Source organism: Hypanus sabinus, chromosome 3 (genome assembly GCF_030144855.1).
Source record: "Hypanus sabinus isolate sHypSab1 chromosome 3, sHypSab1.hap1, whole genome shotgun sequence".
In the NCBI taxonomy this organism is placed as follows: Eukaryota; Metazoa; Chordata; class Chondrichthyes; order Myliobatiformes; family Dasyatidae; genus Hypanus; species Hypanus sabinus.
The window spans coordinates 142,731,073-142,755,906 of record NC_082708.1 but is presented as its reverse complement, the minus strand read 5'-3'; the positions used below and the strand labels follow the sequence as shown (position 1 = coordinate 142,755,906).

The 24,834-nt window shown below is 40.9% G+C and overlaps 1 protein-coding gene across 3 annotated transcripts in view; it reads right to left on the bottom strand.

The window, feature by feature from the left end:
- Nucleotides 1-24,834, bottom strand: part of LOC132391710 (limbin-like) — a 205,948-nt gene that overhangs the window by 146,759 nt on the left and 34,355 nt on the right. For 2 of the 3 annotated variants that reach the window (XM_059965261.1, XM_059965263.1), the window contains 5 exons: nucleotides 17,404-17,578; nucleotides 14,451-14,560; nucleotides 8,878-8,943; nucleotides 2,591-2,725; nucleotides 526-668 (listed from right to left, as the gene is read on the bottom strand). In XM_059965261.1, the coding sequence (XP_059821244.1) occupies nucleotides 526-668; nucleotides 2,591-2,725; nucleotides 8,878-8,943; nucleotides 14,451-14,560; nucleotides 17,404-17,578 (629 nt within the window). The remainder of the gene's footprint in view (nucleotides 1-525; nucleotides 669-2,590; nucleotides 2,726-8,877; nucleotides 8,944-14,450; nucleotides 14,561-17,403; nucleotides 17,579-24,834) is intronic. The other variant, XM_059965262.1, reaches the window with a different exon arrangement.

The window sequence follows — 24,834 nt, the reverse complement described above, 5'->3', positions numbered from 1 at the left end:
AGTCACATTCCTTCTTCAGCCTTCTGTCTCTTTCTCCTATCACCTCCCAGCTTCTCACATTCCTTGCATCCCTCCTCCACCACTCCACAGATGCACCTATTACCCTCCGGCTTGGGCTCCTCCCCCTCCCCCACTTTTTAATTCTATTCCTTATCAAGGGTTTCAGCTGAAACACTGACTGTCCAATTCGCTCCATAGATACTGCCTGACCTCCAACATTTTATGTGTATTGCTCCAGATTTCCAGCTTCTTCAGTCTCTTTTCCATTTCCCCTAGATTTGCTCATTCAGCTGTGATTTTGATTCTGTGCCATTTGAATAAGTGTAATACCCCAAGCAGTATCAGGACTATAACTGCATCACTACATTATCATCTCTTTTGGGCACCAAAGAAAAGTCCGCTTATTTGTTGGACTAACAGAAAACATGCCACCGAGCAAATTTTCTTCCTAAATTCAGTTCAAACTGTTTGTAACATTGCACAAGTTAAAGATTTATGTAGATAACTTTAATCTAGAACTCTTACTCATCCAAGGCACGAGTCATGTTTTCTGGGTCTTCAAGTAGCAGAATGTCAATCACTCTGTCCTGATGTATAATGTTTTCTTTCAAACATTCTGCTCCATCATCAGTTACTGAGAAACTAGCATTTGAGCGTTCTCTTCTTACCTGTTGAATAAAAAAAACACAAGTATAACTTGCACATTTCAGCTTTTCATTGATAAAACACACACATCATTTATGGGAATGTCACACAAGGCATTAAAATCTGCCATTTTCTGGATTGTCCAAGCAGGCCAGTCTTAGCGAGAGTGCAACATGGTTCATGAGGGTCCCACTGCACTAGAGGTGTTACAAATCTTGTATCAAGTGTGCAAATATTGGATAAACTCCATGTTCAATGGAAAATTAAAAATCTGCAGACATGTTTGCAGGATTGCCAAGCTTCAAACAATTTTTATTTTCAAAATAGAAGATTCACAACTTATTGTATCCAACATGGAAAACTCCTGATTACAGCAGTATCATGTTGAGAAGCCACACAGTGAACTCTTGTTAATAGCAGGGAAAAGAAACTGATGGGACAGTCATATTGTCAGGCTGATGCTGCTAATTCTAAAAGTGCTCAAAAGCCTGTAAGGTGGCTATTTGGTTTAGTACAGTGGCTTAGTAACAGTTCAGTGATCATCTTAACAGCAACACACACCTGGTATTTGTAGTGGGAATTACTGAGTTACCACTTTGAGTCAAATGGAATTATGAGGCTCATTATTCTAAGTATATAAATCAGTAATTCTCTAGTCATTGGCTGGGTTGAAGCATTCAAAAAAAGCTAATATAAGCAGGGATTCAGAACATTTATAAAATGGTGAACATTTGGAAAATGAATTATACTGAAGGTTTTTGCAATGCTAAATACCATGGGCCCTGAATTTAGTGGCAGCGAGGGGAAAGGCATCAGGAAGAATAGCATGCAGGATTATCCTGGTAACTATACACCAATGAGTCTCAATCAGTGATAAGGAAGTTACTGGAGAGAATATTAGGGATTTGGAAAACCACGGCCTAATTAGGGAGTGCCATCATGGCTTTGTGCAGGGCAAGCTGCATTTTACTAATTTAATGGAGATATTTCATTGGGTGACGAGTGGGATTGCTGAGATACAGCCTGGATGTCTTCTAGATATTTTAGCAAGGCATTTGACAAGAACCCTCATGGGTAGTTGCTCGAAGACAGAATAGTGGTTGAATGGATTCATTCAAGCTGGAGGTCTGTGATTAGTGCTGTTCCACAGTACTATGCTCTATGAGAAGAAAGGAAATGATTGGCCAGTTAGTTTCATCTGAGTGGTTGGGAAGAAGTTGTTGATTGTTAATCATGTGATTTTGGGGTATTTGGAGGCACATGAGTAATTTCTCCCCCCCCTTTCTCTTTCTTTCATTCCTATTCTTTCAACCCTTTATTTCTCTTCACCTGCCTATCACCTTCCCCTGGTTGTACTCCTCTTTCCCTTTCGTCCATGCTCCACTGTTCTCTCCTATCAGATTCCTTATTCTTCAGCCATTTACGTCTTCCACCTGTTGGCTCTCAGCTTTTAACTTCATCCCCCCCCCTCCCCTACCCACATACCATCCCCTTCATCTGGTATCACCTATCATCTGCCAGCCTGTACTCCTTCCTCTCCCCTCCAACCCACCTTCTTATTCTGGCTTCTGTCCCATTCCTTTTCATTTCTGCTAAAGGGCTTCAGCCTGAAAATTCTGGTGTTTATTCTTCTCCATAGATGCTGCCTGACTGTTGAAATCCCCCAGCATTTTGTGTGTGTTACTCAAGATTTCCAGCATCTACAGAAGCTCACGTCTTTAATTTTATTATATAATTTTTTAAGATCAGATGACATTTGTTGATTGCACTACTAACTATGACTCTCTTCCACTGGTTTAAAGTCACTGGATCCATTTGTTAGAAGTCTATAATTCTGTAGGCAGAATTTGCCAGGTTTTCACTGCTGGATATCAGAATCTGCTTCATGAATGCTGGAAGGTATAATACAAAAAGCACTAATGAAACAACCTCCTCGTTCACTTACCAGCTGGAGGAGAAGATTCCTGCCAGTTATCCTTCTGACATGGAAAATGGTGATGAGAATTAAACACACCAGGACAAAAGAAACAATGAACGCAATAATAAATGCAGCAAAGTGGATGCCATGATCTGGAGAAACCTGAAAAACGAAGTTTAATAAAAAGATGTTTTAGTTTTAAATGAACACAGCTGCACTGGCATAACTTGCAATGATGTTAAGTTTTAAAGCAGTAAAGATATCAGCAGTAAAAGGCCCAAAGTCCTAGTAACTTTGATATGCTAATGTACATTATCTTCAAAAGTTTTTTTTTGAAAACCAGATACATCTCCAGCTGAAATTAAAATAAAAAAATGCACCAATAATATTTTAAAATCCTCTTTACCGCCTCCAAGTAAGGAGGCCAGAACTGCACGCAGAAATCCAGATATATATATATAGATATCTCCAGTATACCTCACCAGTATCCTGTACAGTTGCAGCATAACCTCCCTGCTCTTAAATTCAGTCCCTCTAGCAATGAAGACCAACACTCCACTTGCCTTCTTGATAGCCTGCTGCACCCGCAAACCTACCTTTTGTGATTCATGTACAAGCACTCCCAACTTCCTCTGCACAGCAGCATGCTGCCATATTTTACCATTTCAGGAAGAGTACTTATCAAAAATTTTTAAAAAGTGGGAAAAAAATAAATAAATAAAGAATAATTAAAAAAAAAATATTCAGTAGTTAAACTGTGAACCAACAAACAGGGAGGCCTTCAATAAAGACTTCAAACCTCCAAAACAAGTTAGAGTCAATTGTAGAACTCTATAGATAAAGTTATACAAGAATAAGATAGGTTACACAAGTACTATTTAACATCCATAGGGAAACATTAAGCACAGAATGTCTATTTAAAAAAAAGACACACCAAATCCAGGGAGAGATTGTCAACAGCCCTTAGAGTTTCAGTAAATAATGACTGAGTGATTCAAGTGAAGTCTGAGTCCGGAAAAAGTAATTTTACTACGAGAAGTACTTATCCACCATCTTAGGAGGTCCGATTGGGTTCCAAAGATGGCTGGATAGCCGGAAGACTTGCAACAAATGCCTCAGCCTCCTTCACTGACTTAAACCACTTATATTTTCCAGTATTAAGCATGATTCGTAAAACAGCAGGATTGTGAAGCGAGGGTCTAAAACCACGATCAAAAAGCATTTTCATTACACCTTTAAACTCAGTGTGCATCTTTAGGATCTGAGGTGCAAAATCCTCCACAAAGCGAATGGCTGTGTTTTGGAAAGTCAAAGTACCTTTGCGACGTACCTCCATAATCAGACGGTGTTTTACCTGGTATTGATGAAAGCACAAAATTACCGGTCGCGGGCAGGAGCCCAGAATTCCGGGGGGAACGTGGACCCTGTGTGCCCTTTCGAACTCAGGCGGGTTCGGAAGCAAATCTTTCCCGAATATCTCACAGAGAAACTTGGCGAAAAACTTCACGGTTGATCCCTGTTCGGTGGCCTCTGGCAACCCAAGAATTCGAAGGTTACAGCGTCTGCTCCGATTTTCGAAATCCACCATTTTGGAAAGGAGTTTGTTATATTTTTCTTCTAGGCTGGAACAGAGAGTCTCCAAGTATTGAACACGACTTTCTAAATCTTCAGAAGTCGAATCAATACGAGATAAGTGTTCAGCATGTTCGTCCACTCTATCATTGATCCTATCCAATTTGGCTTCCAGCTGTTTGAAAGCGGTTCTAAATTCCTTTAAAATATCATCACGGTGCTGTTCCAGTGCAGCGAGGGACTCAGAAGACAGAGCGGCAACTTCCTTTCTCCCGGTTTTAGAACTCTTGTTAGACGTTGTAAGGTAGATGTGTTCACAGGCAAGTGAAAGAAACCAAATAAAGTTCCTAACTAAGGTTTAAAAAATGGAGACATTTAGTGCAAAGGTAGCAAAAATAACAGAACAAAAGTTCGAAGCAGCTAAGCAGTCGCCATCTTCCCGGAAGTCCCTCCATATTTTACCATTTAAATAATAATCTGCTCTTCCACTTTGGAAGGAAAAGTGGATGACCTTTCATTTACCATCATTGTACTCCATCTGTCCAACCCTTGCCCACTCACCTAACCTATCTATATCTCTCTGTGGACTCTCCGTATCTTCCGCACAATTTGTTTTTCCACTCAATTTAGTACATTCAGCAAGCTCAGATACACTACACTTAGTCCCCTCTTCCAGATCTCCTGCTTGAGTCTCAGTGTGGCTTCCTCCCAACCAGAGAACAGCTGACATTATTTTTACTGCATGTCAATTGCAGGAGAAAGCCCAGGAACAAAATCTCCCATTTTATATGGCGTTCATAGACCTCAAAAAAGCATTTGACTTTGTAAATCGTCTTGCCACTACTGTCCAAAATCGGGAGCCCAGAGATACACTTCAAGATCCTGTGGCTCTTACAGAATGCTATGAGTACAACAGCCGCACTGAAAAACATCTTTCAAAATTGAGACTAAGGTCAAACAGAGGTGCATCATTGCCCCAACCCTGTTTGCCGTTTTCATTGCAACCATTCTTCACTTCACAGGCCAAGATCTCCCACAAGGAGTCCAGATTGTCTACAGGACGGATGGAGTACAGTTTAACCTTAACAGTTTCAAGGCAAAGGTCAAGGTGTCAACTACTTCCATCACAGAGCTCCAATACGTAGACGACAACTCCATCATAGCTCACGCTGAGGAAGATCTATAGTCTGTAATGGATACTTTTGCCAGAGCACACAAGCTTCTGGGACTTGATCTAAACATCAAGAAAACCCAAGTCCTGCACCAACCTGCTCCAGATCAAGCTCGTAAACCTCCAACCATCCAAGTTGTCAACATCCCCCTGGAGAACACTGATCATTTCCCATATCTTGGCAGCCTTCTTTCCTTAAGAGCCAACAGCAACCTTGAAATAAATCGCAAAATAGGCTGTGCGAGCGGAGCTTTTGCTCAGCTGAGAAAGAGGATTTCTGAAGACCAGGGTATCAAAACCAACATTAAGCTTCTAGTATACAAAGCTATAGTCCTCCCCTTCTTGCTATATGGAGTGAAGTCATGGACAATATACAGCAGGCACATAAAATCCCAGGAAACTTACCATCAAAGATGACTCCAAAAGATTCTGAGAGTTAGCTGGAAGAACAGGCGTACCAACTCCAACATCCTGGAGGAAGCTAACATTAACTCCATAGCCACAATCGTAATTCAACACCAATTGTGATGGGTCAGCCACATCATCCGTATGCCTGACTCCCGCCTCCCTAAACAACTCCTATTCAGCCAACTCAAGCATACAAAGCACACTCCTGAAGGACAATATCAAGACCCACCTAAGGAAGTGCCACATCAACGTGAGTGGATGGGAAAATATAGAAAAGGACATGAAAAGCTGGAGAAGAACTGGCTATGAGAGGACTGCACAAGTCGAATAATACTCCCACTGTGTCGCTGGGATTAAGCGGCTTCAATGTAAAGAGGACTGGGAAGGGCCCAGCCAGCTACGTCCATCAGCACTTCAAAGACCTACACCTGCCAACACTGCAATAGGAATTGTGGATCATGGAACAGCCTCGTCAGTCATCTCAAGAGCCACAAGTGACCAGATCGACTACCAGAAGAAGATTACGAGAGATTGCTGATGATGACGAGTTCTGTGAATGTGCAGTCAAACTCCACCCAACACCAACAGGAGAGCACACACAAAATGCTGGTGGAACGCTGCAGGCCAGGCAGCATCTATAGGGAGAAGCACAGTCGACGTTTCGGGCCAAGACCCTTCGTCAGGACTAACTGAAAGAAGAGATAGTAAGAGATTTGAAAGTGGGAGGGGGAGGGGGGATGCAAAATGATAGGAGAAGACAGGAGGGGGAAGGTTGAAGCTAAGAGCTCAAAAGTTGATTGGCAAAAGGGATACACAGCTGGAGAAGGGAAAGGATCATGGGACGGGAGGCCTCAGGAGAAAGAAAGGGGGAGAGGAGCACCAGAGGGAGATGGAGAGCAGGCAAGGAGTGATTGTGAGAGGGAGAGAGAGAGAAAAGGAGAAGTGGGGGAATAAATAAATAAGTAACTAGACAGATAAATAGATAAATAAATAAATACATAAGGGATGGGGTAAGAAGGGGAGGAGGGGCATTAACGGAAGTTAGAGAAGTCAATGTTCATGCCATCAGGTTGGAGGCTACCCAGATGGAATATAAGGTGTTGTTCCTCCAACCTGAGTGTGGCTTCATCTTAGCACTAGAGGAGGCCATGAATAGACATATCAGAATGGGATTGGAATGTGGAATTAAAATGTGTGGCCACTGGGAGATCCTGCTTTCCCTGACGGACCGAGCATAGGTGTTCAGCGAAACGGTCTCCCAGTCTGTGTCGGGTCTCACCAATATATAGAAGGCCACACCGGGAGCACCGGATGCAGTACATGTCCCCCCCCCCCCCCCCACCCTTTACAAAGGTAAAGCATTCCTACGAAACCTTTCTTAAGCTGAAATGGCGTAAAGTGAAGAACCATTAATTTATATGAGAAAAATTTTTGTAAAAGCAAAAATCCTCTTTTTAGTGCGAAAACAGGTTACTAATGTAGGTCTTTTGTAAAAGCGAAGTGGCATAAAGTGAACGTTCATAAAGCAGGGGCTACCTGCATACCACACCAGCCGACTCACAGGTGAAGTGTCGCCTCACCTGGAAGGACTGTCTGGGGCCCTGAATGGTGGTGAGGGAGGAAGTGTAAGGGCAGGATATACTTTGTCCGGTGCTCCTGGTGTGGCCTTCTATATATTGGTGAGACCCAAAACGTTGACAGTGCTTCTCCCTATAGATGCTGCCTGGCCTGCTGTGTTTCACCAACATTTTGTGTGTGTTGCTTGAATTTCCAGCATTTGCAGATATCCTTGTGTTTGCAATTTTAAACCAAAAGGAGAATGTGTTGTTTGAGAGTATAATGTGTCTAGTTTTCTAACTCAAACTTACTGGGAGCTAAACTATTCACTATGTTGCATAATAATGGGAGTCTAAATGTGGATTTTGTTTAATTTTGGAAGGTGCACGTCAAAAAGCAGATTGCAGTCATACCTAGTGCACTAAAAACTGGCTGCATTTGGTATTAACACCACAAATGGCAATATTGATCAATTTCCCATTTAAAGCAGCATCAGTGTGGTTTGTTCCCAGTAATTAGCATTTTAATAGGCCACAAATAGTTCCCAAGCAAAGCACAAAGTGCTGGAGGAATTCAGCAGGCTAGGCAGCATCAATGGAGGGAAAGTGACAGTCAACATTCTGATATGAAACATTTCCTGTCCATTTCCCCTCATACAGTACATACTATCTGATCCACATAATTCCTCCAGCACTTTGTGTGTTGCTCCAGATTCCAACATCTACAGTCTCTTGTGTCTCCAACTGGTTCCCAATAGTACCTTGTTTACAAGGTATTGGCCTTTAAAAGTGCATTCCCTACAACAACACACTGCATCAAAATACACTTTTATTACAGAGGAAGTAGAATCCGCAGGAAAGTGGAAGGTAGCTCCCACATTTCATTAAAGCAGGAGTTCCCAAGCAGGGTTCCACGGGCCCCTTGCTTAATGGCATTGGCCCCTGGTATAAAAAGGTTGGAAACCGCTGCATTAAAGATATATACTAATCTTGATCATTGAGATTCTGTCTGCAGAAAGGCAGATCAGCAGGGTTCCACTTGACCCATCATAAAACCAGCCTAGGTGGTGACTGCAATAATCTCTCCTGGGAATGAATATCCCCAAACACTGAAATAAATTTCATGATTTCACTGGGTATGTCAATCTGCATACTACTGTCTGCACCCAAAGATCATCATAGAAAATGTTTTTAACAGTGAAGTTCTTTATTAAGATGAAACTTATCTGTCCATAAAGCCATAGCAACCTCTAATGTCTATTTTGATCTCACAAAAATACCAGAACAACTTATTGGAAGTTACGTTTATGTCATGTAACACAAGCACTGTTCAAATTAACTTCATCTGATATTCTTTCATCTAGCAAAATGAGAAGACTTAAATCCAACCATCCAGGGGTGGATAAAGAAATCTGTTCCACCCGAGGTAAAAAGAACAGTACACCAAAAGTTTGGGCAGCTCGTGGCTAAGTTAATTTTATTACATTGTTACATTTTGGACTTATTCCTACATGTCAAGACTGTAGATGAAGATGCAGTTTGCCTATGAGGCCTCACTTTCAGCAAAACAAAATAATGGAGAATGCAAAATCCTGCTCTCAACTTACCCGAGCAGCTGCTTTCATCATCAATATGAAATCTGCCTTAAGGGGTCCAGGCTGTACTTGACTACCCTGAAAGGCAGGATTTTAGATTTTAGATTAATATGCTATATAATTTAGTCAGCTATAAAGCCAACAGTTTCAGGTTAGATCATTACCAACTCAGTCTGCTAGCCTCAATCAAGCAGTAACAAAGCAGTTCCCCAAATGTAATGAGGCCCCCTTTATTCCCACTCTTTACCTCCTGCCAATCAGTGAACCTATTTATACAAGCATCTTACTTGTAATACCTTGAAAAGCAGCCTCATCTATAGCACCTTGTCAAAGGCTTTCTGAAAATCCAGGTGAACAACGTTCCCCGACTCTCCTTTGTCGATCCTGCAGTTGTTTCCTCCAAAAAATTCCAACAGTTTTGCCAAAGAAGATTTCCCCTCGAAGAAACTATGCTGTTTTTGGCCTATTTTATCATGTGCCTTCAAGTACTCCAAAACCTTATTCTTAATAATGAATTCCAACATCTTCCCAACCACTGAGTCAGGCTATCTGCCCTATAATTTCCTCCCTTTTGTCTCCCTCCCTTCTTAAAGAGTGAAGTAGTATTTACAATTTTCCAGTGCTCCAGAATCATTCCAGAACCTAGTGATCCTTGAAAGATCATTAATAATGCCTCCACAATCTCTTCAGCTACCCCTTTCAGAACTCTGGGGTTTAGTCCATCTGGTCCAGCTGACATATCAACCTTCAGAGCTTTCAGAATACTAAGCACCTTCTCCTTAGTAATAGTGACTAGCCACTTCTGCCCCCTCACACTCTCAGATTTCTGGAGTATTGCCAGTATGTTCCACAGTGAACTTATTCAATTTCTCTGCCATTTTGTTCTTCCCTAATCACAATCTTTCCAGTATCATCTTCCAGTGGTGCAATATCCACTCTCTCCGCTCTTTTACTCATTATAAATTTGAAAAAATACTTTATCCTCTTTAATATTATTGGCTAGCTCACCTTCGTATTTCATCTTTTCTCTCCTTATGGCCTTTTTATTTGCCATCTGTTGGTTGTTAAAAGCTTCCCAATTCTCTAACTTCCCACTGATTTTTGCTAAATCATATTCCCTCTTTTGCTTTTATGCTGTTATTAACTTCCCTTGTCAGCTATGGTTGCCTCATCCTCCCTTTAGAATGCTTGTTCATCTTTGAGATGTACCTATCCTGACCCTTCCAAATTGCCTCCAGAAACTCAAGCCAGTGCTGTTCTGCCACATCCAGGTGAATAACCCCTTCCAATCAAATCTATAGAATCTAATTCTCTTTATTCCAATGTAACACTGATTCATCTGGCTTTAGCTTCTTCCTCTCAAACTGCAGGCTAAATTGTATAATATTATGATCACCGTCTCCTAATAGTTCTTAAGCTTCCTAATAAAATCCGGCTCATTACACAACACCATATCCAGAATTTCCTTTTCCCTAGTGGGCCCAAACACAAGCTGCTCTAAAAAGCTATCTCATAGGCATTCTATAAATTTGCTTTCTTGGGATCCAGGACCAACATGTTTTTCCCAGTCTACCTGCATGTTCAAATCCCCCTTCACTACCCTTTTGACATTCCTTTTCTATCTCCCATTGTAACCAGTGTCCCACATCCTGGGTGCTGTTTGAAAGTCTGTATTTAACTTCCATCAGGGTCATTTACCCTTGCAGTTTTTTAACTCTACCCATAAGGATTCTTTATCTTCTGGCCCTAGGTAACCTCGCTCTAAGGATTTGATGTAATTTTTTCCAACGTAGCCACCCCAACCCCTCCATCTACCTGCCTGTCCTTTCGATACAAGGTCTACCTTGGATAAGCTCTCAGCCATGATCTTTCAGAAACGAAAACAATGATATCTACCACATCGTACTTGCCAATCTCTCAGATCAGGTTTAATATCATTGGCATATGTCATGAAATTTGTTGCTTTGCAGCAATATTATTATTGCAATAAATAATAATGAAAACTTTAAATTATAAGTATACATAAAAATTAATTCCGTAAGTAGTGAGAGAATTAATTCTGAAAAGAGAGAGAATAAAAATTAATTCCGAAAAGAGAGAATAAAATATTAAGGAAATGTTTATGGGTTTGATGTCCACTCAGAAATCTGATGGCGGAGGGAAGCTGTTCCTGAAACATCGAATGTGTTTCTTCAGGCTCCTGTACCTCTTCCTTGATGGTAGCAATGGGACGAGAGAATGTCCGGGGGTGATCAGAGTCCTTAATGATGGATGCTGCCGTTTCGAGGCATCATCTTTTGGAGGTTTCCTGGATTCCCGGGAGGCTAGTGCCCGCGATGGAACTGAAAGAGACTACAACTGTCTTCAACTTTTTCCAATCCTGAGTAGTGCCCACACACCATACCAGACGGTGATGCAATCAATTAGAATGTTTTCTACAGTACAGCAGTAGAAATTTACAAGTGTCCTTGGTGACATACCGATTTCCCTCAAACTCCTAATGAAATATAGCTGCCGTCATGCCCTCTTGGTAATTGCATCAATATGTTGTGCCCACGATGAATCCTCGGAGACACTGACATGCTGGAACTTGAAACTGTTCACCGTTTCCAATTCTGATCCCTCAGTGAAGACCAGTATGTATTCCATCAACTTACCCTTCCTGAAGTCCACAATAAACTTCTTGGTCTTACTGATGTTGAATGCTAGGTTGTTGCTGCAACACCACCCAACCAGCTTATCTACCTCACTCTTGTACGCCTCCTCATCACCATCTGAAATTCTGCCAACAATAGTTTTGTCAACTGCAAACTTATAGATGGTGCTTGAACTGTGCCTGGCCACAGAGTTGTGAGTGTAGAGAGAGCAGAGCAGTGGGCTAAGCTTGCATTCTTGTGGTGCGCCAGTGTTGGTTGTCAACGAGGAGGAGATGTTACTTTTGATCCGTACACACCTTGGTCTCCCGGTGAGAAAGTCCAGGATCCACTTGCAGAGGAAGGTACAGAGGCTATTTGATTAGAACTGAGGGTATGATAGTTTTGAGTGCAGAGCTGTAGTCTATAAACTGCAGAATGACACAAATATTACTATTGTCTAGGGGACCCAAAGCTGAGTGGAGAGCCAGTGAGTTTGCATCTGCTGTTGTGGCATTAGGCAATTTACAGTAGATCCAAGTCCTCGCTTAAGAGGGAGTTAATTCTAGCTATGACCAATCTCTCAAAGCATTTCATCACAGTAGATGTGAGTGCCACTGCGAGATAGTCGTTCAGACAGCTCACCCTGCTCTTCTTGGGCACTGGCATGATTGTCGCCCTTTTGAACCAAGTGGGAACTTCAGACTGCAGCAGTGAGAGATTAAATGTCCTGTCAGTTTGTTGGCACTGGTTTTCAGAGCCTGGCCAGTTATATCATAAGGGCCTAATGCTTTGCAACAGTTTACCCTCTTGAAAGATGTCCTGAAGTCGGCCTCCAAGACAAAGATCACAGGGTCATCGGATGCTGTAGGGATTTGCATAGATGTTGTTTCATTCTCCCTTTTAAAGCATGCATAAAAAATGTGGAGTTCATCTGGGAGGGAAGCATCACCTCCATTCATGATCGTAGGTTTCTAACATGTTGTGGCTCTAATTGCGCTATGAGGTCATCTATCTTAATTTGTATACTGTCAGCATTCAAATATAACTCCTTCAGTCCTGTATTCAGCACCTTCTTCGATTTTGCCCCATATTGAACTTCAATTCATCCCACTGTCTGCAATTTTGTCCTATCATCTGCCTGTCCTTCCTCATAGTCCCACTACATACTGCATCTCCTAGTATACCATCCTCAGCTCTATCATTCCAGTTCCCAAACACCTGCCAAATCTGTTTATTGAAAAGGAAAAATATTTTTTCCATTATTCAGTTGAGATTATTTACAGGTACTTTGAGATGTGATCTTTCTTTATTGAAACAAATAAGGTCACAGGTAGATTGCAAGTAAGTATAATAGATAATATGAATGAGGTTATTTAAGCTGTCGGATGTTGTAAGGAACTGCTGTGTCAGCATCTTATGGGATCTCCAATTCCTGAATGAATGGTTCCTCTGATTAACAAATCGGCAATATAGTTAATGACCATTCACCAAAGGTTAATTTAGCAAATGGGATCTAGCTATTAGAAAAATGAATAGGATCTTTGGAAATATTGCTAAATTAATAAAATGAAACACAAAGAATCCCATACTTAGGTTAATAAAATTTAGCTTTCTCTACACTTGGAATTTTACTTGATCTGAAGCTCTGGAGAAGTGACAGATAGCAAGAGGAAAAATAATTAAACGTATATATTTTAGTTACTAAGCCTGTCATTGGTATCATTAGGATTTGCTCCAGGGAAAGAGAATCACGAGTTATGTGAGCAGCACTAGGAAATGCAATTCAAAGTAAACAGAAGCTAGTAGGAAGGTATCATGAGTAACGAGAGCACTTAGGAAGGTTGATTGGCCCACTGAGTCTCTGCTAGCTCCATGTACAGAAATTCCATCTGTTACGTTCATCCTTCATCCCTTCCCCAATGCCCAGAAATTTATTCTCACACAAGAACCTAATTTCCCAATGAAGGCAACAATTGATTGTTTGAACTTTCTCAAAAGGCTTTTATTTTGTTATATCTCAATTACACATTTGGTTAAAAAATATTGTCTCTTTTCGTTAGTCATTAAGCCAATGGCTAAGGGATGCTTACCTTCTGTTACCCAAATATTTTTGGCATCTCTACTGTATATGTCCCGTCAGCTTCCTTTCCTTCAACTTGCCCTGCCAGCTTTGCAGATTAAATTCCTTGTTCTTGATCTGCATTCATTTACTTTATCCAAGAATATTCTCTTTGTGGGGCATGTTTGCAACAAATATGGTGATTATGGATGTATCACAGTTCCTGACTAGAGGACACGATGTTCCTGAGTGAGATAATCGACTGGAATTTGCTTTCAACATGCTGTGATATGTCACAGCTTAATTAGATCCCAAAAATGAAAGAATACTGCAATAGAAAGTGGTCAGTGCAAGACAGCAAATAGCTACAGGCATCAGATTATTAAGCACATGAAAGGAGAATAATAGCATTTCAATTGTTCTCACTGAGAAAATCCTAGTAGTACAAATTTATAAAATAAGTGAAGAAGCTATTATGAAGAAAAAAAAGTCCATGCTAACCCAGAAAAAAATCCAATTAGACCTAATCTAATTATATATTCTGGTGTTCTTATATTAGGAATAAACTATTACACAATTCAAAACTAAATTTGACAATCTCCATCAGACATACACTAGAGTAACACAACACCACCATCACTTTTCTTCATGTTCTTTGCCACGTCTCCCTTGTACCTTTGGCTCAGAATTTATCTGTTCTCTCTTGGCCTGACCAATGGCTAAGGGATAGGTTTCTCTCCAGCTCTGAAATCGTGTGGTTAGGCACCACTACATCTCCCCTCAGCTCTCTTTGCTCTAAGGGCTGGAAACCGAATCCACTTGTCGAGTGGGGATTAAAAGCTCTTCTCACTAAGTAGAGGTGTAAATGAATTAATCTTCACGTAGAATACCTGTGTTCTATTACCGATGGTGAGGTAAGCTGGTAATGAAATATTCTTGTCTTCCTCTGGCTCACCAGCCTTTAATACTGCGGTATAGCTTATTATGTAGCGTTCACCTGCTGATTAATAAGAAATGAAAAGTACATTTTAAAACAAGATCAAAGTAAAAGGCTTTTGAAATAATGTCTAATGGTGGGTTCCCATCTGGTCTCACCAGTTTTTTCTCCACAGTTCACAATCCTCCCATAATTTCTCCCACTGCTAGACCCCCTTGCCCAGGTTCACCAACATCCTTGATTTTGTTATCTTGTGCAATCTCACTGTTAATCTCACATCCATTACATCCATATCCACCTTTCAACCCTAACTGTTCATTGTAACACTTTACTGTTGCTGATGGAAAAGTAGACTCCCACAGACAAGACTTTCAGTTGAGGTTGGCAACTGATGATAGATCACTTGAGTCATGTTAGTAGTTCGTGAGGAGCATCTATGGAGATACTTCCTGACATGAATTCATGTTGGTTCCTGGGAAAATATTCCCATTCACAAAGAAGAATGTGTTATATTGGTTTTATCCACTGTCACAGGCTACACAGAATTCCTTCCCTGAACAGTGCTCTCTCCCTACCCTTCCTCTATAGAATTCTGAAAAAAATCCATCTCAATAACTAAGTTCCAGTATTCCCTAATACATTCAAAGGTCACTTTATTACAACCCTCCTGTAATTAATAAAGTAGCTACTGGGTGTATGCTTATGGTTTTCTGCTACTGCAGCCCATCCACTTCAAGGTGTGATATATTTTGTGTTCAGAGATCTGCACACCACTGTTGTAATGCATGGTTATTTGAGATACTGTTGAGATACTGTTCTTGTCAGCTTGAACCGGTCTGGCCATTCTCCTCTGACCTCTCTCAGTAACAAAGCTGCCAATCACTGGATGTTTTTCCATCATACTCTGTGAACTCTAGAGACCGTTGTTCGTGAAAATCCCAGAAGATGCAGTTTCTGAGATACTCAAACCACCCTGTCTGGCATCAACAATCATTCCACAGTCAAAGTCACTTAGATTATATTTCCTCCATATTCCGATGTTTGGCCTGAACAATAACTGAACCTCTTGACCATGTCTTCATGCTTTTATGCGCTGAGTTGCTGCCACATGATTGGCTGATTGGATATTTGTGTTAACAAGCAGGTGTATAGGTGTACCTAATAAAGTGGTCACTGAGTACCTTATTTAAGTATCTCAGAGAAGTTTTGTTTAGAATCACACCTGCGGAGTATATTTGAGGACTCATATGATGAGTGTTATTGCCATATAATTATTGGACAAGAGCATTCAAAGTCTATATCCAATTAAACCATAGAATTCACTAATCGATAAGGAAGAGCCAAGTCAAAGAGAACAATATTTCTTAGAACATTTTGCTCCCTTTGTAATCTCATGAATTGATACCAGGATATAATTTTCATGAACACAGCTAACAAACATTTAACATCTGAACCACATGCTCATGATTCAGGTGTCAAATTTAATAATTATCTGGCTGCCTTTGGGTAGCCTTAAGACTTATTACCAACAACACTGATCTGAATCGGTCAGGAAGAAAGGAATTCCGATTCATATACCCTCTCACACACCTATCTTTAGGGAAGTCTACAGTTGCAATAAATCATTTACTAAAATTCCATTCATCCCATCAAGTCTACTAATTTCCCTGTACCCTATGCCTATATTCTTCCACCTTTCACATATACAAGGGGTAATTTGCAGTATCTACTTAACCTAACAAGCAGCAATTCTTCAGATGAATGAATCCTCGTGATCCTTACCACAAATCAGCAAATTTCAGGGTGAACACAGTTCACATATCTTATTGTTGTTCCACTCCAAAACAAGCAACATTATAAACTGGCCATAGTACAATGGATATTGGAAACAAGGAAGGTTTCTGGAGGGACTCATCCAGCCTCACTACTTTTCCCAAGGAACGCCTTCCATCTCAAGGAAATAGGGATATTCAATGATTGTGCAATGTAGAATTCTATTCACAAATTCTCACTAAGTGAAACTGTCCATCCCACATGCAGCAAAATGTCAGCAATATTTAGTTATGAGCTGATAGGTGCTAGGACCAACAGCATCATGAGCATGCTGGGCAATAGCTATCTTCAACTTATCATTGTTGTTCAACAGCATCACCATCAGGTCCACACTCATATTTTGGGGTGGGAGCTGATCAGAAAATCAGCTAGACTATCCAGATAATTATCATGGCTATGAGAGCGGGGCAGAGATTGGAAATCCTACGACACACCACTTACCCTGACACCTCAAAACCTTCTCACTATCTACAAAGCACAAGTCAGGAATGCAATGGGAGACTTCCCTTCCACAACAGAAAAGAAGCTCAATTCCATCCAGTTCAGATCAGGACCCCTGATTCATATCCTAAACCAGGGCATTAGTGTGCTGTCTGCGAAGTATTTGTAGTACTTAACAAAGATATACCATCAACACATCTCAAACGTGGAACTGCTACCACCAGTGCAGTCACATGGGAACACTACCAACAGTAAGTTCCACTGGCTGAGACATAAATCATTGTTCCTCCTTTGACACAGGTTCTAAACCCAAAACCCTGAAACTCTCTACCCAATATCAATGTTGAAGGACCTTCACTTGATGAGGTGGATCTAGAAAGTGTTCTTGAAACTGATGAGCTTACAAAAAAAATTAGTAATTACTAAAAAGTAGAACTGACTGATCAATAGGAAGAGCTCCCAGGGACACAAGAGATTATTACAAATACAGCTTAAAAGTATAAAACACAGGTTGAAATGCTCCCATGCTTTATAGCAATATTCACATTTGCAAGTGGCCAATTTTAGTTTTATTTTTACAGCTTCATATACTTACAGTTGAGCAAATGGAGTAAAAGAGAGGACTGCTTTACCTTGGAGAGATTCTTTGGAGTATGTCTGGAACCCCATTTCAGTATCATTTCCAACATTACTCAGAATGCTGAGAACACTAATAGAATCCTGGATAGTCAGCTGAGAGAACTTAGATGCAGACTGAACATCCAAATTGCTTATGATCAGTCTTACAGTCAATGTTCTTCCATTCACCTGAGAAAGAGAACTGATTGTATGATCAAATTCACACTTATTTTCATGGTATAAATAGCATGAAGATTAACTTTTTGCAGCAGCAATACATTGCAAATATGACAAACATTATATGTTACTTACATGACAAAATAAACATAACAATATTAATGCAAGTTGAGGAAAATATCGTCCAAGGTAGTGTTAAGGTTTTTCAGGTCAGTTCAAGAACCTGACAACAGTGGGGAAGAAGCTGTTGTTGAACTCAGACCTTCCTTGTAGTTTAAGCAGCACAAGCAGCCACACAACCATTCAGTACCAGCCTTGGAATTATCCAGTGCCTCAAAGGCACATTCAAATGGGAGGTGGTGTGGTGGTAGGGGTGAGGGAAACAGGTTGGGTTTCAGTGAAAAGAGAAGTGAGATGGCAACAGGAGGAGTTTGGGACTCTGCAGTTACTAGGTGTTGGGCCTGATGGAGTTTGTGATTTGGGAGTGAGGTAGAGAGTGTTAATGGATGTGAGCAGAGGTTAAGTATGGGATTTGAATGGTGCCCAGTATACAGGAGTTTGGAGCAAAGGTCACGATCAGGTCAAGGCGTGATAGTGCATCATACAATCTACCGGGCAAATTTTTAGGGCTGAGCTATATCTGTGGGGGGAAATGAATTGTCAAAGTTTCAGGTTGAAACCCTCCATCAGGACTGAAAGAGGGGAGATGGCCAATATAAAGTGGAGAGGGGGAGTGGCAAGACAGGGACCAGATGTGACTCTTGTACTGAGGATGAGTGAAGGATGAAAAGCAGATTGAGCCAGGCAGGGAAAGAGATGGTGGAGTAGGGAGGCAAAGGCAGGTGAAACCAAACAAAGATAGATGGAATGAGGAGTGAGCAGCGTTACGTTGATTTTCTTACTGCATGTCACATAACGGTTAAATTCCTACAGGATGTGTTCTTCATTTAGTGGTATATTTGCACCATCTAGTGATCAGATTAAACAGTGCAATTTAGCCATCACATCAATTTTATTTTTATTTATGGTAACAGGCCCTTCTGGCCCAATGAGCTCATGCCACCCAATTGCACCCATATGGCCAATTAATCTACTAACCCGTATGTACAAAGTAATTGGAGGGAGCTGGAGTGCCCGGAGAAAACCCACAGAGTCATGGGGAGAACATACTGTTCAAACTCCTTACAAAGGCAGAACTGAACCCAGCTTGCTGGTGCTGTAATAGCTTTATATCAACCACTATGCTATCATACCACCCCACAATGAACTCTTCAGCTCACTCAATCTTCATATTATAACATCTTACAGCATTTTCTTTCCAAATACACACCATAAAACAAAATACAGTCAATTTGGCCATCTGTTACTCAGGGTAGCCGCTTATTTGGGCTGACTCTTAAAGAACAAATACTAATCACAAAAAGAGCTGGGATTTCCTTCGTTTATTTGCTGCTTAATTGGGACAGGTGACTGTTGCTGAACAGTTTCTAACTACCTTTGGTCACATGCACTTGTGTGGCTGTTAGACATTACACCATGCTTAGAGCAAACAGTTTCTAAAAAGCAACAGTTGCATGTACTTGGGTTCAAAAACAGTGATTATTGTAACTGATAGTTGGTGAGAAATAAAGAGTAAGGCAATTCAGAACTGTTTTGCTCACCGAGTCTTCAAGCATTCAGACTTGGAGATGCCAGAAACGGCTGGGAGTGAAAATTAAAACAATTTCTCTACTTCAACAAGTTAGGAACTATGAAGTCTCTGAAGGGATTGACAATCACCTTGAATGTTATGATGAAAATGAAGACTTGGAGGATGCAATCATCAATAGCAATGTATGAAGGCTATGTATTATCTACATGAGGTGTCTGCACTGATCTTGTTCATTTACAGTGAATCAAAAGAACACGGCAGCATACACTGGACGAATTCCTGTCAGTTACTACTGGGAACCAATACACAGTTTTATAGTACTGTAGTAGTATTGTTAGTGTTCTAATTTATTCAGTGTTTCAATTTATTACTCAGGCTTTTTAATACCAATTTCACTACTTCCATGAAACTTCAGCTAATTGGGGCAGCCACTTAATTTGGCTAAAATGTACTAGTTATGATGTGTCCTAATTAACCAGAATTCACTGAAAATATCAGAATATTATCTCTCAGCCGAGAAGGAAAACCAATAGTACAGATTTGCTCCATATATTTTCACAAACAAACACTCTAATTAGTTAGCACAGGATTGCAAATTTCTTGTGCAAGACCCTGTGTGACCTGGAGAAAGTTCTTTTCTGTTAAAATTTCACTATCACTGACATTAGTAATACAGAGTATCTGGGCATTTTAATTCACAGCAGTTTGTTAGATCCCATAGTGTAAAACCATCTGCCGCACTGTCCTACATTTTAACAGTGCTAATCACAAGGCTGTGTGCTAAGCCCCCTGCTCTAATCGCTTTATACTTATAACTGTGTGGCTAAGCACAGCTCCAATGCCATACTTAAGTTTGCTGAAGACACCATTCTCGTTGCCCGAATCAAAGGAGGTGACAAGTCATCCTACGGAAGAAAGATGTGCCAGAATAACACATCTGACACATGACGTATTATTCTCACATCAATGTCAGAGTTGCTGAACAGTTTCTAACTACCTTTGGTCACATGCACTTGCGTGGCTGTTAGACATTACACCATGCTTAGAGCGAACAGTTTCTAAAAAGCATCACTGAATGTCAGCAAGACCAAGGAGATGATTATTAACTTCAGGAGGAGAAAACCAGAGGTCCATGAGCCAGTCCTCATTGGAGGATCAGAGATGGAGAGGGTCAGCAATCTTAAATTCCTCAGTGTTATTATTTCAGAGGATCTGACCTGGGCCCAGCACACAAATGCAATTACAGAAAAAGCATGGCAATACTTCTACTTTCTTAGAAGTTTGTGAAGATCCTGCACGTCATCTAAAACTTTGACAGACTTCTATAGATGTGTGGTGGAGAGTACATTCACTGGCTGCAACACAACTAGTAAGGATATATTGATGCCCTTGTATGGAAAAGCCTGCAAAAAGTAGCTGATATGGCCCAGTCTAACACAGGTAAAGCCTTCTCCACTACTGAACCCATCCAGATGGAGCACCATCACAGGAAAGCAGTATTCATCAGCAAGGACCCCCACCACCCTGGTTCTCTTCTCACTGCTGCCATGAGGAAGGCGGCACAGGAGCTTCAGGACCTACACCACTAGATTTATGAACAGTTATTACTCAACCATCCAGCTCTTCAACTAGCTTCACTCAACTCTTGAACTACCTTCACTCGCCCTGTCACTGAACTGTTCCCAGAACCTACCAACTCTTCATCACATGTTCTTCATATTTATTGCTTATTTATTTATTATTATTATTATTTATTGCTTTTACTTTTTCTTTTTGTATTTGCACTATTTGTTGATTTATGCCCATTGGTTGGTTGTCTGTCCTATTGGGTGCAGCCTTTCATTGATATGATTGTGCTTCTTGTATTCACTGTGATTGCCCTCAGGAAAATAAATGCCCGGGTTCTATTTGGTGACACTGACGTACTTTGATAAGAGATGAACTTTGAACATGTGAAATTCAATGCAACTTCGTTAACCCTGCACACTTGGATGGTGCCTAACTAAAGGTTTTCCATACGATTGGATATTATTCCATTTAATTCTCAATACACTGTTAATGGACTTTTTCCCTCACATGCTATACAGTGGCATAATATATTTTCTAGCGAACCCAGAAGGATTAAAGGGAGCCCGTAAAACAGAAACCCAGTAGTTGCAAGGCAGCTTGGGAAACAAAACAAGTGAAACGTTTTGGCAAATTTAAAAGAGATAGGGAACAGTGAGTTTCAAGGTAGCACAGGATCCATACACACTGTGAGTTTCAAGCGAGTGCAGGAATTGAGGCAATGGTGAGCTAAAGAATCTGTGGGAACTGATAATAATGGGACATGGGAATCAGCACACAGGGCCAGACGCCAAGCCATTGGGACTACCAAACAATTGGATAGTTAACTATCAGAGTTTTCTGTAGCATTTAGTGAAGAGATTTAGAACTCAATGCACTAACACACAAGCAACAAACAATCCGCTGGAGAAACTCAGCAGGTTGAGCAGCAGCTATTTTGGGGGGAAGTGGGGAAGGAGTTATTGATACTCAGAGTTGAAACTCCACATCAGGACTCATTAATACCCAACTTCTTTCTCTGAGTGGAGCAACATTGCAACCGCACTCTTCAATCACTGTGCAAAGAAGTCTAAGAGGAAGGTGGCCCACTACCATCCTTCTTGTCATTTGTGGGTGTGCGGTTCCATGCTGCAGCTTTAATAATAACCACAGCCCTAGTCTAATCAGGAAAGGTCCAGCAGGGGCATCAGATCTCCCTCTCAGACTCTTTCTGATCTCCATCCTTAACTGGAAACTTCAATGTGTTTGGAGCCAGCTCCTCCAAAACATCATGGCATGAAAATTGCTGTGCATTCCCCTGCACTGGACTGAAATTGGCCAAAGTAACAATCTACCTTGGTGACACATAAACACCTTTCATAAGCTCAGCATTTACAGTAATTAAGTGTTTTATAGTAAAGACACACTTTAAAGATCTGGCACAGAAAAGAATTGAGACCAGCATTGTCTTTGTACCAGCTGATTAAGGGCAGATGTGAGTGGCCTGGCTGTCTACTTTTGGTCCTATTTCCTTGTGTTCTTACCTTCAGAGCTAAGAGACCTGGAAAATGCTAACTCTAGAACGTGGGGGGATTCTGCTGATCCACAACAGTACGAGGTTGCCAGAACACAATTCCCTTTACTCACTGCCACGTAGAAAAGACTTATCATTTCTTGAAATAATAGGTAAACTAAACTGATAATAGATCATCTTGGTCTGCCAGAATAATGCTTTACTTAAGGCTATCAAAGGTACAATTCTTCCTTCCACTCTAATGCTTACATTTCATACAACATTTTAAAACCAGTGAACCACTCACTCTGAATTTCAGCATGTCCATTTTCAAGATAAAAACTAATTCTAAGTCGTCTACTGCTTTTGTTAGTTACTAAAATTAAATATATTAAGAGATACTTTTAATAGAACAACAATCCTTTCTTAACACTTCAGACATAATCCCCATAACATCTTGCGCAAACCCCATCTCTATGATAACCAACCATATAAAGATTAACAAAATATACTTGGATCTCTGAACAGAAAAATGATCAATTCCATGCTTTGAAGACAGCAATGTATTTGGATCTGGCCAAAGAGCGAGTCAAAATATGTGACGTTACAAGAAACTGTTCAGTCCTAAATGTCAAACCATCTGAGCCCATAGTAACGCACAGGATCATTAATATTTGCTACTAGAACATGCATAGGAGTTCAAATTTATTGTATCCGGGGTGGGGTGCATTCTCACCTTTAATGTTTATGGGGGAAACAGGGTGAGTGGGCCTATAATGTTATGTGGGATTTTTATATTGAATTGCTGTTGGGTCTAGAAGTGGGTGGGTTCAAAATGACAGGGAGAGTAGTGCTGTGCCTCTATTGTGTGAGCAGAAGTCTAAGGAAAATTCACCTTTGCAACTCACAAGAGAAATTGTTGCCCATTGCCTTAACCTCTGACTCCACACCACATCAGCATTCCCCACTGCCAAAATTGATCACTAACATTAAAAGACCATGGGAAAAGGGGTGGTGGGGGGGGGGGGGGTTGGCAGGAATAGACCACTTGGCTCCTCAAGTCTGCTATGTCATTCAACAGCTGATCAACTTCAGGCCTTCTCCCAGTTCCCCATAGCTTTCATATTCTTGATATTTCTAAGATTTATCTGACTCCCCTTTAACGAAAAACAATGATCTAGCATCTACAATCCAGAATGCCAGATATTCATCTACCTCCGTGAAAAGGAGTTCCTATGCACCTTAGGTCACTTGAGAAATTAGTGTTGATCGTGGAGAAGATCATCACAGATTACAGGTGAATCTTGATCAGTTAGGGAAAGGGAAAATAGCTTTCAATACAGATATATTTGAGATAATGCATTTTGGAAAGTCAATCAGCCCAAGACGTACTGTAAATGGCAGGGCACTAGATAGACAGAAACTTTATATATCCCAGAATCAGAATCTGAATCAGGTTTATTATCACCGGTATGTGAATTACTTAGCAGCAGCAGTTCAATGCAGTACATAAACTAGTAGAGAAAAATAAATAAATAAAATTTTTAAATAATTATAATTAAACAAGTAAATCAATTACGTATATTGAACAGATTTAAAAAGTCTTGCAAAAACATAAATACTACATATTAAAGAAAATGAGGTAGTGTTCAAAGATTCAATTGTCCATTTAGGAATTTGATAACAGAGGGGAAGAAGCTGTTCCTGAGTCGCTGAGTGTGTGTTTTCAGGCTTCTGTACCTCTTACCTGATGGCAACAATGAGAGAGGGCATGCCCTGGGTGCTGGACGTCCTTAATAATGGACACTGTCTTTCTGGGACACCGCTCCCTAAAGACATCCTGGGTACTTTTTAGGCTAGTACCCAAGATGGAGCTGACTAGATTTACAACCCTCTGCAGCTTCTTTCGGTCCTGTGCAGTAGCCCCCCCCCCCCCTCCCCATGCCAGACAGTGACGCAGCCTGTCAGAATGCTGTCCACAGTACAACTATAGAAGTTTTTGAGTATATTTGTTGACATGCCAAATCTCTTCAAACTCCTAATACAGTATAGCTGCTGTCTTGCTTTCTTTATAACTACATCGATATGTTGGGACCAGATTAGGTCCTCAGAGATCTTGACATCCAGGAACTTGAAACTGCTCATTCTCTCCACTTCTGATCCCTCTATGAGGATTGGTATATGTTCCTTCATCTTATCCTTCCTGAAGTCCACAAACAGCTCTTTCATCTTACTGATGTTGAGTGCCAGGTTGTTGCTGCAGCTCCATTCCACTAGTTGACATATCTCACTCCTGTACGCCCTCTCGTCACCACCTGAGATTCTACCAACAATGGTTGTATCGTCAGCAAATTTATAGATGGTACTTGAGCTATGCCTAGCCACACAGTCATGTGTATATAGAGAGTAGAGCAGTGGGCTAAGCACACTCTCCTGAGGTGCACCAGTGTTGATCATCAGCGAGGGGGATATGTTATCACCAATCTGCACAGATTGGGGTCTTCCAGTTAGGAAGTTGAGGATCCAATTGCAGAGGGAGGTAAAGAGGCCCATGTTCTG